The sequence below is a fragment of the Tiliqua scincoides genome, chromosome 1, assembly GCF_035046505.1.
Source record: "Tiliqua scincoides isolate rTilSci1 chromosome 1, rTilSci1.hap2, whole genome shotgun sequence".
Taxonomy (NCBI): domain Eukaryota; kingdom Metazoa; phylum Chordata; class Lepidosauria; order Squamata; family Scincidae; genus Tiliqua; species Tiliqua scincoides.
In genome coordinates this window covers 224,740,761-224,752,575 of record NC_089821.1, presented here as the reverse complement: position 1 = coordinate 224,752,575, position 11,815 = coordinate 224,740,761, and the positions used below count along the sequence as shown (strand labels likewise).

General features: G+C 43.3%; 1 protein-coding gene across 1 annotated transcript in view; it reads left to right on the top strand.

Moving 5' to 3' along the window:
• Positions 1–10,449: 10,449 nt before the first annotated feature.
• The window catches only part of FRMD1 (FERM domain containing 1), a 32,260-nt gene continuing 30,894 nt past the window's right edge, over positions 10,450–11,815 (top strand). Inside the window, exon 1 of the mRNA XM_066611375.1 lies at positions 10,450–10,545. Coding sequence (XP_066467472.1) covers positions 10,450–10,545 — 96 coding nt within the window. The remainder of the gene's footprint in view (positions 10,546–11,815) is intronic.

The following is an 11,815-nucleotide window of genomic DNA, read 5'->3' as shown; positions in this document are numbered from 1 at the left end:
AGACTGTTGATCTTCCATCATTGTAATCTTCTGTATGTCATTTGGAGTCAGGCCAACTCGGAGGCTGATTGGAAGAGGTATAATTGAATGAGTCAGTGTTCTGTTGTCAACAGTTCCAGAGTTGGCAGTTTCTGTTGTGAACCAGTGCGTGAGCTAGCAAAAAAATAGATGGCGTTTCATCAGCTGAACCTGGATTATGATGAAATGGGAATTTTGTTCCCTAGGGTTGAATTCTTATGCAGGCTGCCTTAATACACTGAAGAACGATTACAGTTTCAGAGTGTTCTTATCAAACAGTAACTTTCTTCTTTAGTCCTTATCTGGCACTTGGGAAGCAGATTGACCTCTCAACCAATACACAGCTCTAGGTGCCGCTGGTATCCGTTTGTCATACAGCATACCTGGATTACTTTCTGACAAAAGTGTATTGTAAGTTTCTTATGCCATTTCTAGTTGGAATCGGGATGGGTGAGAACATTGTTCTCTGAGAACATTATTCTCATTGTGAATTGGTAGCTCTGAAGCCATTGTTGCAAATGATCTTTTCTGATTCTCTTAGACACTGAGAAAAATGCTTGGGATCAGGCAGAATGGATTAATTTTTCTTTTCTTTTTAAGAGAAGGTTCTCAATATTAATAATAGTAAATGAAAGACGTTCCTAAAGCTATGAAGTTAGAAAGAGCATCCTTCTTGTTTTGTGGTGATGTGCTACTCTGGAATAGCTGTTGCTTACATAACTTATTACTCTCCTCAGTACTGAGTTCATACAGTACTTTACCTTTTGGCACATTTTCTTCTGTGACTCTTTTTTTTTTTCTTTTCTAAGTATACCTGTGGTTGGAAAGGTGTTGCTTTTGTGGAGGCTCCTGAGGTTTTTAGCTCCTTACTGAAATTTATTTTGTCAGCACATTTATGTTCTGCCCATGAAATGATGAAAAGTAAGACATTTCTCCTTCTGGGGAGGAAGGTTTAAAGCATCATTTAATGTCTAGCATGCCTTTCCTGAATTATGTGCTGACCAGTCATTTCCTGTCGGTAACAGTCCTTATGAATGCTCTCTATCGCCATACAAGTTCTAGAAGCAACAGTTCTAAAAATACTGTCTTCTGATTTTAGCAACTTCATATGCCTCTAAGGATTAAAACCCAGAAATGCTGGTTTAATCTTTCTCTATTTTTATTAGAATGTTTTAATGTGCCTTTTGATGGGAGGAACATTTTCTTTCCCAGATCTTTCTTCATGAGAGAAAATGTTTTGTTCTTTACCCTCTTCCTATGCTTATTTATCATTACTATAGAACTTCAGAAATGAACCTGGGGAAGGAATATGTGGAGAGACAAACCTGGAGTTAAAAAAGGGAGGGGGGTTCACCTCCTAGAACTTTCATTTACAAGACTGGTAATGACTTGTCCAAAACCATTCAGCGACCTATTTATCACATTGGTATATCACCTTCTATTCAGGGAGCTCAGAGCAACACAAAATTATCCCATTTTATCCTCTTGGCGACTTTATAATGCAGGTTTTGGCAAAGTAGAATGTTAGGATTGCGTCTTTTACATTCAGATCCATTATTCCATTTGCTATATAATGTTCTGGCCAGAGCCCCAGAACAAGTCTCCATTGTCCTGAAGAATGTGTAAACATAACTACTTAAAACGGTTCATGAACCAGGAATCTCTTATCAATTATTTTCTTCTATAGTCTTTGTTAAATAGTCGTGTGCCCTCATTGCGGCCCTTTGGAAAATATGCATGTCTGCTTGAGATTGACATTTAAGAATACCAACCACTTTGTATACCTTTGGGCAATCCAACATGGTTGGCAACCTTCAGTCTCGAAAGACTATGGTATAAGCCTATTGCACCTGGTATTCCTTGGTGGTCTCCCATCCAAGTACTAACCAGGCCTAACCCTGCTTAGCTTCCAAGATCAGGCATGTGCAGGGTCAGCCACTTAGTCCTGGGGTGGCCAACATTTCAACACTAGGGCTCCTGAACCTTTAATAATTGTGTAGAGGAGGGAATTTCAGCAGGTCAGTTTGCCATCCCAGATGAAAGCTGCACCCGCTGAAATTCCCTCCTCTATACAATTAGGAACGCTAAAGTTGAAAGTTTGGCCACCCCAACTTAGAGCCTAATCCTGTGCTCGGTGCCGCTAGCACCATCGCAAATGTGCCATAAGGCACGTTTGCCAGCCTCACTGCCGGGCTCCCGCTGGTGTTAGCCCAGCTCCGACTGGTGCTGGGCTAGCGCGGGGCGGTCGCCCAGCTTCTGCAGCTCAGCGGTCTCCCAGACTGCTGAGCAGTGGCACGGCAAGCGGGGGTTGGTGCAGGCTGGAGGTGTGCCTGGGGGAGGGATGACAGGCGGGTCTGCGGTGCTCCGCTCCACAGGAACCAAGGCACTCATGTAGGGCTCCACGCCCTACCCGAGTGCCTTTACCTTATTGCTAACGTTTTGGTTGGCGGTAAAGTGAGTAACCCAATTGCAGGGCTGCTTACCTTACTCAGGGAAAGGGGACGAAAGTCCCCTTCTCCTGAGGCACCTCCCGCAGTAGCTCAGGAGGCTCAGGATCCGGTGGCAGCCCTTCTGGGTGCCGCTGAGTCTGGGCACCCCAGGCAGCTCCGGATTGGGCTGCCCATCTTTCAAGAGCTTTTCATTCTCCCAAACATGCAGCCTTTAGTGTGGTTTGGTTTTTATCATGCCAGTCAGAGCATTGCGTACATTGTGTAGCACGCCTCTTCAACCTTTCATTATGGAATCACAAAATGGACTGGGTGATGTGAAAAGATGTGTGGACACTTCTAGAGTAGTGCAGTTCTAATCTATAGAATAGGGGTGTCAAACGCATTTCAGATAGTGGGCCAAGTGGTATTCATGATGCCCTCACTAAGCAGATGATGGCCAAAAATAAGCACTTTATTTTTCCCCTCTTTAAAACCAGAGGTATTGCATGTGCATAATACAGGCAATAACATTGTCCTTCAGACAGATTTTTGAGGTTTGCTTATCAGGTCTAGAGGGCATGGTTGTAGCTAACAAGCTTTGTAGGAGCATGCAATCACTTCTAGGTAAACACAAGTCTTCCCATTTTTTTCCTGCACCAGCTCCTTGCACTTTAGAAAGGCATCTGCTGCCAAAGTACCACAAGTTTTTGTACTGGCTTCAGTATTTCTGCTACGTTCAGAAGAGAAACTCGGAAGTCCCACTGCATGCAAACAATTCCATGTATCAAATTTCATTTTTAGCACAAATCACTGCTCTGAAAGGAAGCCTTTTGTTGTTTGTCTCACTGGTACATGATGCACTTGAAGAAAAACCATTGAGATAGTTCATAGTCAGTGGCAAGGCTACTCACCATGGAAAGAGAAATATTGATTTTTTTTTGGCCTGTAATGGAACAAATATCAAATATGTCTATGAACTGTGATGTTTGGGTATGATCTGGTTCAGTTCATGATGTTTAGCATTCTTGTTGGGTAAGGTAAAGGTTTCCCCTGAAATTATTGTGGATTTTTGTAGATTTTAATCAGACATCTATTTAGCACATTTTTATACTGCCCTTCCTCCAAGGAACTCATTGTGCATAATTCCTTTCCTTCTTCTGTGAGGTAGGTTAGGCTGAGAGATAGTGGGCTGATAGTTCACCCAGGAAGCTTCATGGCTGAGAGGATTTGAACCTGGATCTTCCAGGTCTAGGTCCTGCTCCCAAACCACTATACCATCTTGGCTCTATGTTTAAGGATATTGTTGATGAATTTGCATCCAACATTGTTTATTGTTGAGAACAGAAATTTATTTGTTGTCTTTAAAATGTCTATCCTCGTTTTGTTGTTTTCATCAGGAAACATAAAATAATTAAAACAATTACAGCAACTGAATAAACATTAAAATAATAGAATCAGCAGTCAGAACAAATTATTATTGTAGTCTCCTACAAAGACCTTTTTCAAAAGCTAGGTCTTCAGGTGAAGACATATACAGTAGAAACAGCTCATGCAGGCCTCCCTAGGGATAGCATTCTAGAGCAGGGGTGCCCAAACCCCAACCCTGGGGCCACTTGTGGCCCCTGAGGACTCCCAATGTGGCCCTCAGGGAGCCCCAAGTCTCCAATGAGCCTCCAGAGACTTGCTGGAGCCCACACTGGCCCGATTCAACTGTTTGACCTCTCGTGTGAGCTGTGGGATGAGGGCTCCTTCCACTGCTTGCTGTTTCACATCTGTGATGCAGTAGCGGCAGCAAAGGAAAAGCCACCCTTGCTTTGTGCAAGGCCTTTTATAGGCCTTGAGCTATTGCAAGACCTTCATTCATTCATATAAGTTCATCTTTAATATATTCATTTATTTAATTTAATATATTTATATAAACTTATGTAAATTTATTCAAATTTTAAATGTAAATTCATTCATTTTTTTCCTTGGCCCCAAAACAGTGTCAGAGAGATGATGTGGCCCTCCTGCCAAAAACTTTGGACACCCCTGTTCTAGAGCATTGACATCACAACCAAAATAAAAAAAACAAAAAACCCTGCTCTTCATGCCTACCTCTTGAACTCATCAGCAGAGGAACTTTGAAAGGACTTCAGATGCTGAACAGAGTGTATGTGTGAAAAAATACAGGACAAAGCAGTTCTTAAGATCCCCAGGTTCTAAATTATTTAGTGTTAAGGTAAAAACCAACACTTTGAATTGAGTCTGGAGATAAACAGGCAGCCAGCAGAGAAGAGATCATAAAGGTCTTGATGAGTATGTTCCATCAGACCAGTTTCAAACAATAGTTCCCTTTGAGCTGTTCTGAAACAAGTGTTACTTATGGTATGACTAGTGAATAGATACAACAATTACAAATGTTGCTGACCGACATAAGGAGGATAAGAAAGCGTTTGAGGTTTTTCTTTCTATTTCTGAGCGAATTTAAATTGGACCTTGATGGGACAATTATATACTGTTCTGGAACCTAAAATTTTAACTAGGAAAACGACATGGGTGCCTTAGAGACAGATGATCAACTTCAGCTTTTATTAATTCTTCTGCAATGCATTGGCTGGGCTTTTAAGGTTTAATTGAGGTTAAGGGGTCAAGAGTTGTAATAAACAAAAGGATGGCATATGGACAGTCTGAAGCCATCTGCATTTAGGCATGTGCATTCTTTGTTGCCAGGTTTGCAGACTGTGTATATTATTACCTCTGGTTGCCTCAGCTTTATCAGTCTGATATTAATATAGGGTTAAAAAAAACCAAGGGTACCCAATTGATTGATCGCTTACCACATTTAGAGAGAAGGATAATTTTGCCATCTTTTAGCTCTTTACTGCCACTGAATTGCATGAGTGGTCCAGCACTTTAAAAAAAAAAAAAATCACCTGCCTGTTATTTAGTTAACTTTTTAATTCTTTTGTCAATCTAGTGTCCTTGGGTTGGTTCACATGGAATCATCTCATGTTGGTGTCACAACAACCCTGTGTGGTAGACTAAGCAAAGACGGTTATCTCAAACATCCCATTAATTTTTTTACCTGATCAGGGGTTTTCACCTAAGTTTTCTCTTTCCACATCCTGCGCTTTCTGCATAGGAAAGTGGCTGTTGCTTATTCTATGGAATGGATTGAAGTTTGTAAGGAAAAAAACTGGATTCATATCCATTGGGCCTTCATACCCATGACCCCTTTGATGGTGGGTTAGTTTACTCCAATTTCTAACCCTTCCGATGCCTGCCTCTCACAGTGCAACCATTACTCAACAAGAGGTCTCCTGAGCTGGGCCATCCCATTTTATGCTCTTGGCAAAGAGCTCTGTTGGAAGACCTAGAGTTCAGTGCACCCTTACCTGGGATTTGCAGGGAGTGTCAGTAACTGAAACACTTGACTGACCCAGCCCTTTGGTTTAGGCAAAGTCATGGCCACAGAGGTGAAGACAGGTGACCTATTCTGCTCTCAGAAGCTGTTGTGACCACTCCTGGTTCTCAGGCTTTTCTCTGTGTCTCAGAGCAAGTGGTTGGTTGTTTTTGGATGTGGATGTGCATGGCTGATTTCTGGGTCAAGGATGCCAGACATTTGCCTTGAGCTGAACAGAGAGCTCTCTTCACTGTTGAGGTATCCAGTGAGAATATCTGAAAGCCTTGTCTTCATAGCCACATCAGCTGTAATCTTTAATACCACTCATGCCGAGACCTGTATTTTAGCTGTGGACACCCAAAAGCTATCATGGCTATCAGCCAATCACACCCCTAGTCTCCCTCCCATACTGTATTGCTTTTATGGTACCTGCCAGTACTCCCTGCTAATTTCTATTGAAAGAACATGCAGTTTCTTCAACTATAATTTTGTAAACAATTTTTTTTCATTTTTGAGGGAAAGAAATAAATGTCCCCCTAATATTACATCTCCCTTAGATTTTGTATATGATGTGTATACATACACATCACAATAACAGTGTATTATAAAATATATATATAGTATATTATCTCATACTTGGCAACCTTCAGTCTCAAAAGACTGTGGTATCGCGCTCTGAAAGGTGGTTCTGGCACAGCGTCTAGTGTGGCTGAAAAGGCCGATTCAGGAGTGACAATCCCTTCCACACTGGGAGCAAGTGTAGTGTGTCCCTGGTCTCTCTCCCTGGCTATGGGCCTTCCTTCTTTGCCTCTTAGCCTCAGACTGTTGGCCAAGTGTCTCTTCAAACTGGGAAAGGCCATGCTGCACAGCCTGCCTCCAAGCAGGCTGCTCAGAGGCCAGGGTTTCCCACTTGTTGAGGTCCACTCCTAAGGCCTTCAGATCCCTCTTGCAGATGTATCGCAGCTGTGGTCTACCTGTAGGGCGCTTTCCTTGCACGAGTTCTCTATAGAGGAGATCCTTTGGGATCATCTACACAATATATATCATATATAATATATTGTATTACATATATGTAGTAATATACAGGTGGGGTCTCAGTATCTCGGACCCCCAGGCAGATACCAAAAGTCGTGGATAAACAAATTCCCAATTTTCAGCCTCTTTTGCTCACAGAAAGGCTACCCCAAGCCTTGGAATGCCTTAAAAGGCATCCATAGCCCAATCCTGAGCTGCCTGGGATGCAGGGATGCTGCGGCTGTGAAAATGGCTGCCACCACATCCTGCGTGCTTTGGGCAGCCGCTGGCAGCTCCTCGGGAGAAGGGGACTTTTGTTCCCTTCCCTCAGGTAGAGAGGAAGAGCCCGATGGCGCGGACCACAGTCGCAAATGTGCCGCACATGTTTGCGGGCCTTACCGCTGGGCTCCCGCCGGAGCTGGGCACCCGGGTTCCGCAGCCTAACAGTCTCCGTGACTGCCAGACTGCGGAATGGGAGATGGGGACGTGGTTGGGGGCGTGGGGGAGGCATTCCGGGGAGGGGGAAGGCATGGCTGGGGGCATGGGGGAGGTGTGTCGGGGGGTGGGGGAGAGGCAGGTCCGCGGATCCAGGGCACTCGGGCAGGGCTGCTCGCCCTACACAAGTGCCTTCACTTTAGCGGCGACCAAACAGTTGCCGCTAAAGTGAGTAGTCCCATTGCAGGACTGCTTCCCTTACTCGGGGGAAGGGGATGAATGTCCCCTTCTCCCAAGGAGCCTCCTGTGGTAGCACGGAAGGCACTGGATCCGGTGGGAGCCCTCCGTGGAGCCGCTGGGTCCTGCAGTTCTGGGCAGCTCAGGATTGGGCTGCCCCCCTGCAATGGGGCTACTCAATTCACCGATTCAAAAGGCCGGCTGGCCACAGGCCGGATAGAGGCTCACCATGGGCTGCATCTAGCCCCCGGGCCAGGATTTGGAGACCCCTGGTCTAAAGGACAGAGAGTCTTCTGGGAATACAGGTGTCTGCGGAGTTTGGATATTATCAAAATAAAACTTTGTTGAAGAAAGGAGATTCAGAATGTGTTTGACATTCCAAAGCTGTAGAACTATGCTTCAATTTAATTATAACATACTAGATTATGCCTGTGTTTTTCCTGTTGAAAATTATTGTTAAAAGTATTTATGTACCACTTCTCCACAAAAGTTCACAAAGCAGTTTGCATAGCAGAAGGAATGAGAAAATGCTTTCCTGTACCAAAGCTTCTCTCAATATAACACCTAACCTCAAGGTGCTATGAGTTCCCCAAAGTGCCCTTGTTTGGATGTTACAGTGTTCAGCTGAGAACATGAAAACTGTCACCTATTATATGCAGGATTATATTATTCATTATATTTTAATATGAGGGGTTTTCAAGTCACTTTTCAGCCAAAGAGTTAAAAAAAAAAGAATAAGACAATTTTAAAAACAAATAAAGCAAAGCTAGAGATTAACAATAATACTATAACAGTACGGGAGCATTCCAGTCGAATTCCGACAACCTTTATTGGCATCATACATAATAAATACACGGTCGCAATGAACCCACTAATAAAAACACAAAAAACAACAGACCACATATAAAATGCACACTCAAACATACCAGTCGGGGCTACCTTAGATACCTTAGAAATACCTTAGATACCTTAGATACCTTAGAAATACTTATAGCCCATAAATAGGGCTACCTTAGATACCTTAGATACCTTAGAAATACTTTTATTTCTAACAGTCTAAGGGAGCATTCCAGTCAAAAAAGCAGAACACTGAGAGTGTCACAAAGCCAGCCCCAAAGTTGCCTAGCATAACAGCTGCCAAGGCACATGTTATGGTTTGAAAGAAACCCAAGGTTGTGATGGCTTGATGGGCAGGTGTCTCTCAGTGTGCTCCAGAAACTGCATCACCATTCAGCTAACTATGAATGGAATGTTGCCTTGGGTTGTCTCCGACGATACCGCTGGCGGCAGTCTACTGCACAACTAGGACATACGTAAGCACATTCTGCTACCTCTCCACGTGCACCTTCTCAGTTCTTCTAATCATGGTGGAAGGATGCTTGGTTGTCATCCAAGCATCCCACTTTGGATTGCATGTGAGTTGTAGGTTCAGACAAACCCCTTGCACATATGTGATTAGAAGAACCAGGAAGGCTATCTGGGAGGAGGAGGTGCCCGTACACATTTCTGATCACGCTGCAGGAGTCCAGTTTGAACGGTATCCTCTAAATCAATCCCTGGAGTTTACTGTGCATTACACACTTTAGAGTTCTGCCCTCTGTGCCCAAATGTTGAGCAGCTCAAAAGTCAACAGTATGAAAAAGTTTTGATGCATTTTTTGTTTGCTGAGCCGGTAAGTTCAAGTTGGTGAGAGCTTGTCTTGCCCTCACTGCTGAATGCCAGCAAGAGGCAACTGAAAAAGGTAGAGGTACACGTGTGTGTTAAAAAAAAAAAAAGACACTGCCCACTCCAGAATATGCATCCTCCCCCTCTTACCCAAGAGCATAATTTTTCCTCTGCTACATGATATTAATATTTCCCATTGAATCTGGCCTAATTCCTTGCCCTCCTTCATGCAAAGCAAGCCCCAGAAGATCTGTAGGATTGGGTTGCGGTGTATACTGCATGTCAGTTGTGGAATATCAGAAAAGCCCTGCTGGTCAAACCACAGTCCATTTATATCCAGGGTCCTGTATCCAACAGTGACCAACCAGATTCCTCTGGAAAGTACATGAACAATGCACAGTGATTTTTTTTTCTTTAGCATCTGGTATTCAGAGTTTTACCGATCCCATGTTTTTTCGTAACATAGCATGGTGCATATGGAAATGGGTGTCTCATTTCCAGTAAGGTCCAGTATAATAATTTCTAAGCGCTAACTGTTGGGGTAAAAGTCTTATTCTTTCTCCCATTTTTCTACTAGTATTCCTAACCCTACTCAGGAGTGTTATTATTCTTTGTTCACTCTCTGAGTCATCTTTTGGCCAGCTGCCTGTACCATGGTGTTTACTGTTGGCTTTGCAGTCTTGTGACTGGTGTTTTAAGTATATTTTTTTTCATTCTCCGCTGCTCCTTGCGCCGCTTCTCTGACTCTCTTTCCAGTGACTCAGACGACATGATGGGTTTATGTGCCCCCCCATAAGAGACACATTTGTGCTCTGGTACTTGGCATGGGGGAGGTACAAAAAGAATGATTCAGGAGGTGAGAATGCATGCAGCAGGTGCCACTTCCCTGTGCCCGAGATAATTTTCCAGAGGTTTGGGTTGCCCTTCCACCTACTGTGTAATGTAACCAGCTGCTAATCGGCGAAAGAGCTGACTAATGCTAGAATTACTTATGACTGTGCCTCTGTGAATGCAGCCCTTCTGAGACACTTGGCTGTTCACGATATACTTGTTGGAATGAAGCAAAAGAATTTTCCTTAGCGTATGAGCTTCCTGCCTCTGAGTACATCCCCCCTCATTCTTGCAAACAAACTCAAAGGATTTGTGTTTATCAGGTTCAAAGGAGAGAGGGAGAGAGAGAGAAAGAGAGTGGCTTGACTCCTGAGTCTTCGATTGTTGGTCATTACGTGGAGGAGCAGGTTGGAGAAGTTCACTACCGGTTCTACAATGAGCAAGCAACTACTGCCAAGCAAGATGCCTCCGGAATTTAGGAACATGTGTGTCCTCCTACCTGACCGAGAGCAACTAAACGTCAACATAGGGGTAAGTGGGTCCTCCAAGTTGCCTTCTGAGATTGCACAGTGAGTGATGCAGACAGATGCTTGTTGCATTCAGGTAGCCAGCGTGAACTTCTGACGTCTTCATTGCTGGCAGAAAAGTTCACTGAGCCAAAGACTGCAATCCTAACCACAGTTTCCTGAGAGTAAGCCCCATTGAACAAAATAGGACTAACTTCTGAGTAGACCTGTTTAGGATTGTGCCCTATGTCTGTTAGCCATGCTGGCATTATTGGCATTGGCAAGCCCCACAAACGAGGACTAGACTAGATGAGAAAACGGTTTTCTTGAATTTGATAGCTTTACTTCATTGGATGAGAAGGGCTGTTTTTCTTCATTCTCTCAAATGTGTTAACAGCATTTGAAAATTTGAAAATGCACTTGCATAGCATCAAACGTTAGACAGAGACCAGCCTTTGGACCCTGCCAAATGATTTTGCTTTACATCTGTTATTTCTGGCATTTAGCTGTGTTGATTTTCCAACATGGACAGGTTTGGAGAGATGGTATTTTGCAGTGTTTTATCTCCCTTTTATAGTTCTGAGGCAAAATAAAGTGTGGATATGTCATGCATTTTTCCTTTAGGAAAAAAAACACAACTACAGAAACATAATGATGAAACCTCGTGCAAGCAATAAAGTAGAGAATTGTGTGTCTCCCTGACTGGTGGGCCTTGTGCACAAAATTTATTAATGGTTTCTGTGTCTTTTGTGGCATTTAAAAGCAGAAGAGCCCTGTGCTTTTAAAGGAATCTGAGTATCACTGAGAAAAAATCTTACTAGTAGCATCAGATCTGTATAAAGGGTATCTTTTTAAAAAAAGAGAATATGCACCTGTTGGGGTGGGCAGGTTCGCCATCAAAACTGCTCAATTTTGAGTCAGTCAGCTGTTTGTCCTCATATACAAACTTGCCTGTATTCTTTTCATCTGTTCTGGCAATAAAACAGGTATTGCAAAAAGAAAAGAAAAGATTAATTGAAAAGAGAAGAAAAAAAGAGAAAAGTTAAAAAAGTTTGTTGCTTTTGGCAGGTATGAAGTTGAGGGTGCCTTAAAGCAATCTTTAGAGAGAAATGCATGGAGCTGCCTGTGTTCAAAGCAAATAGTTAAGGAAGGAAGTTCTGTGTTCTCCTGCTTGGTTTTTCAATAATGTAGTCCTTCAAAGGGATGTCAGTGAAGCAGCGTGAGTTGCCGAGGGGTTGCATTAGGAGATGTTCAGTTTTTTCATTCCTTTTAAAGCCAAATTCTTCTGAGGGGAT